The sequence below is a fragment of the Oncorhynchus keta genome, unplaced genomic scaffold (genome assembly GCF_023373465.1).
Source record: "Oncorhynchus keta strain PuntledgeMale-10-30-2019 unplaced genomic scaffold, Oket_V2 Un_contig_14236_pilon_pilon, whole genome shotgun sequence".
NCBI lineage: Eukaryota > Metazoa > Chordata > Actinopteri > Salmoniformes > Salmonidae > Oncorhynchus > Oncorhynchus keta.
In genome coordinates, this window is record NW_026278621.1 from 261 (window position 1) to 5,000 (window position 4,740).

Sequence of the window (4,740 nt, forward strand, 5' to 3'; positions counted from 1 at the left end):
ACCCACCTTGAACCCGTTTCTCTTGCCCATTCTCAGACATCCCATCCACATATCAGTGAGCAGCATCTGACTGCAGGTGTGGGCGATGAAGTCTCTGTGCTTGGCGGCTACAGCCAAGTTTCAGGCAGGTAGAGTCGCTCCAGTTCTTCAGCTGATAGGTCAGTGCAGTTTCATGGCCACCTGCTCATCGTGCTTTTATAGGACTGGTCTAGGAGCTCGCAGGCCAGCTGGCCAAACTCTCTGAGGAGGGAAGAAGGAAGACGTTAGCTTAGGGGTCAATTTCATTTACAATTCCATTTTCTTATTTGGAATTTGAGTTTGCTTCCTGAATTTCCTCACTAACTTGACCCCCACACTGTTAAATCTTTCTGCTAGCTAGTCCCTCACTAACTTGACCCCAACACTGTTAAACCTTTCTGCTAGCTAGTCCCTCACTAACTTGACCCCAACACTGTTAAATCTAAACCTTTCTGCTAGCTAGTCCCTCACTAACTTGTCCCCAACACTGTTAAATCTAAACCTTTCTGCTAGCTAGTCCCTCACTAACTTGACCCCCACACTGTTAAATCTAAACCTTTCTGCTAGCTAGCCCCTCACTAACTTGACCCCAACACTGTTGGACTGAAATCTTTCTGCTAGCTAGTCCCTCACTAACTTGACCCCAACACTGTTAAATCTTTCTGCTAGCTAGTCCCTCACTAACTTGACCCCCACACTGTTAAATCTAAACCTTTCTGCTAGCTAGTCCCTCACTAACTTGACCCCCACACTGTTAAATCTAAACCTTCTGCTAGCTAGTCCTCACCAACTTGACCCCACACTGTTAAATCTAAACCTTCTGCTAGCTAGTCCCTCACTAACTTGACCCCCACACTGTTAAATCTAAACCTTCTGCCAGCTAGTCCCTCACTAACTTGCCCCCAACACTGTTAAATCTAAACCTTTCTGCTAGCCAGTCCCTCACTAACTTGACCCCACACTGTTAAATTAAACCTTCTGCTAGCTAGTCCCCTCACTAACTTGTCCCCAACACTGTTAAATCTAAATCTTTCTGCTAGCTAGTCCCTCACTAACTTGACCCCAACACTGTTAAATCTTTCTGCTAGCTAGTCCCTCACTAACTTGACCCCCACACTGTTAAATCTAAACCTTTCTGCTAGCTAGTCCCTCACTAACTTGACCCCCACACTGTTAAATCTAAACCTTTCTGCTAGCTAGTCCCTCACTAACTTGACCCCAACACTGTTAAATCTTTCTGCTAGCTAGTCCCTCACTAACTTGACCCCCACATTGTTAAATCTAAACCTTTCTGCTAGCTAGTCCCTCACTAACTTGACCCCCACACTGTTAAATCTAAACCTTTCTGCTAGCTAGTCCCTCACTAACTTGACCCCCACACTGTTAAATCTAAACCTTTCTGCTAGCTAGCCTCTCACTAACTTGACCCCAACACTGTTAAATATTTCTGCTAGCTAGCCTCTCACTAACTTGACCCCAACACTGTTAAATCTAAACCTTTCTGCTAGCTAGTCCCTCACTAACTTGACCCCAACACTGTTAAATATTTCTGCTAGCTAGCCTCTCACTAACTTGACCCCAACACTGTTAAATCTAAACCTTTCTGCTAGCTAGCCTCTCACTAACTTGACCCCAACACTGTTAAACCTTTCTGCTAGCTAGCCCCTCACTAACTTGACCCCAACACTGTTAAACCTTTCTGCTAGCTAGCCCCTGACTAACTTGACCCCAACACTGTTAAATCTAAACCTTTCTGATAGCTAGTCCCTCACTAACTTGACCCCAACACTGTTAAATCTAAACCTTCTGCTAGCTAGCCTCTCACTAACTTGACCCCAACACTGTTAAACCTTTCTTGCCAGCCAGCCTAACAACTTGACCCCAACACTGTTAAACCTTTCTGCTAGCTAGCCCCTCAATAACATGACCCCAACACTGTTAAACCTTTCTGCTAGCTAGCCCCTTACTAACTTGACCCCAACACTGTTAAACCTTTCTGCTAGCTAGCCCCTTACTAACTTGACCCCAACACTGTTAAACCTTTCTGCTAGCTAGTCCCTCACTAACTTGACCCCAACACTGTTAAACCTTTCTGCTAGCTAGCCCCTGACTAACTTGGAATTGTTTTCCAGGTCCTGGAAGATGTCGTCCACCAGTTCACTCTGAGACGACTCGTGGGCCATGGCCTTGTACAGCTTACAGGCCACCAGAGCTTTGGCCATGGCCTCTTCCCCCCTCTTCCACAGGAACAGAGCCATCTTCTGACGCTTCATGAGAACGGCCCACACCATCAGCTCATGGAACGGGTACTGGAAGCGGCTGACCTCCGGGTCGTCCACATCGATGTCGATCTTTCCTCTTTCTTCTTCTTCTTCTTCTTCCCTTTACTGTTGCCTTTTCCTCCATGCTCGCCGTCCTGGTATGAATCAGATGCACATTGGAAATATGAAGTATTGGCTGTAGGGCGATCTTAACTCACTTCACTGAAGTCAAATGTTTGCTTAGACATGCATTGATACCAATGGGAGACTAAGTGGATTCTCCCCTGTATACAGAAATGAATTCAAGCGGTTATTGTATTGGTATGGATGATCTAGTAATGAAACAGGCAGGGAGCCTCGAACCCTCGACCTTCTGGCCCGAAGTCCAGCGTGCCATCGACTGTGCCGCAAAAGCGTGTTCGTGTTCGTGCGGCAGAGTCGATTTCCGCGCTTATGAAACCCAGGGTCGTTACAATATGTGAATATAAAATGTCGCTAAGTAGAACAACGGTGCTAAGTGAAAGACAAAACGAGACACTCACCTCCAGTCCTAACATTTTTAAAGCTGGGAAACAAAACAAGGGGAGAGACAGCATTTAATTAGCATGATAACATTAGCATTCATGTTAGCATTAGCATTAGCATTTTATATATTATTATTATTAAAGTTATTATTACACTGAACAAAAATATTTAAATGCAGCACGCAAACAATTTCAACGCTTTTACTGAGTTACAGTTCATATAAGGAAATCAGTCAATTAAAATAAATGCATTATTTATTTCAAATAATGTGCTTCTACGCTCTGCGTTGCTTCCTGTTTGGGGTTTTAGGTTGAGTTTCTGTACAGCACTTTTGTGACATTGGCGGATGCAAAAAGGGCTTTATAAATACATTTGATTTGTTTTGATTCATTAGGCCCTAATCTATGGATTTCACACGACTGGGAATACAGACATGCATTGGTCAGTATCTGTGTGACCGCCATTTGCCTCATGCAGCGAGACACATCTCCTTCGCATAGAGTTGATCAGGCTGTTGATTTGTGGCCTGTGAAATGTTGTCCCACTGCTCTTCAATGGCTGTGGGAACTGGAACAAGCTGTCGTACACATCGATCCAGAGCATCCCAAACATGCTCAGTGGGTAACATATCTTCCATGGAAGAACTGGGACATTTTCAGCATCCGGGAATTGTGTACAGATCCTTGTGAACGGGGCAGTGCATTATCATGTTGAAACATGAGGTGATGGCGGTGGATGAATGTCACGAAAATGGGCCTCAAGATCTCGTCACGGTATCTCCGTGCATTAAAATTTCCATCAATAAAATTATATTGTGTTTGTTTTCCGTAACTTATGCCTGCCCCATACCATAACCCCACCGCCACCATGGGGCACTCTGTTCACAACGTTGACATCAGCAAACCGCTTGTCCACACAACACCATATACGCTATCTGCCATCTGCCCGGTACAGTTGAAACCGTGATTCATCCGTGAAGAGCACACTTCTCCAGCGTGCCAGTGGTCATCGAAGGTGAGCATTTGCCAACTGAAGTCGGTTATGACGCCGAACTGCAGTCAGGTCAAGACCCTGGTGAGGACGACAAGGATGCAGATGAGCTTCCCTGAGACGGTTTCTGGCAATCTGGATGTGGAGGTCCTGGGCTGGTTACACATGGTCTGGGGTTGTGGTGCCGGTTGGACGTACTGCCAAATTCTCTAAAATTACGTTGGAGGCGGCTTATGGTAGAGAAATGAACATTAAATTCTCTGGCAAGACATTCTTGCAGTCTGCATGCCAATTGGATGCTCGCTCAATACTTGAGACATCTGTGGCATTGTGTTGTGTGACAAAACGGCACATCTTAGAGAGTGTCCCCAGCACAAGGTGCACCTGTGTAACGATCATGCTGTTTAATATGCCACACCTCTCTGGTGGATGGATTATCTTGGCAAAGGAGAAATGCTCACTAACAGGGAAGTAAACAAATGTATACACAACATTTATTAAGATAAATAAGCTTTACGTTCGTATGGAAACATTTCTGTGATCTTTTATTTCAGCTCATGAAAAATAGGAAGCAACACTTTACATGTTGCGTTTCTATTTTCGTTCAGTGTATTATATTCAGATCTGTAAAGGGAGTGTTCCTCCTCACTCTTTTTAAACCGTAGAGGTTGTTGTAGAGGGTGCGGAACTGTTTCCTGGTGTAGTTACAACGATAGGCCCCGCCCATCAGGAACTCCAGGACCAATCCGATATCGATCAAGGTGATCTGGTAATCCGGTGGAAGATTTCCCTGAAACACCAAACAACCATCATCATTCTACTGTTACTGGTTTCACTTTACTATAGGGGGTCAATATTAGGTAACACTTTACTATAGGGGGTCATTATTAGGTATCACTTTACTATAGGGGGTCAATATTAGGTAACACTACTATAGGGGGTCAAT

General features: G+C 44.7%; 1 protein-coding gene across 1 annotated transcript in view; it reads right to left on the minus strand.

Annotated features, from left to right (window-relative positions):
* Positions 1–2,308: 2,308 nt before the first annotated feature.
* The window catches only part of LOC118382200 (transient receptor potential cation channel subfamily M member 1-like), a 16,897-nt gene continuing 14,465 nt past the window's right edge, over positions 2,309–4,740 (minus strand). Inside the window, exons 5-6 of the mRNA XM_052501722.1 lie at positions 4,444–4,584; positions 2,309–2,434 (exon numbers count right to left, since the gene is read on the minus strand). Of these exons, the coding sequence (XP_052357682.1) occupies positions 2,309–2,434; positions 4,444–4,584 (267 nt within the window). The remainder of the gene's footprint in view (positions 2,435–4,443; positions 4,585–4,740) is intronic.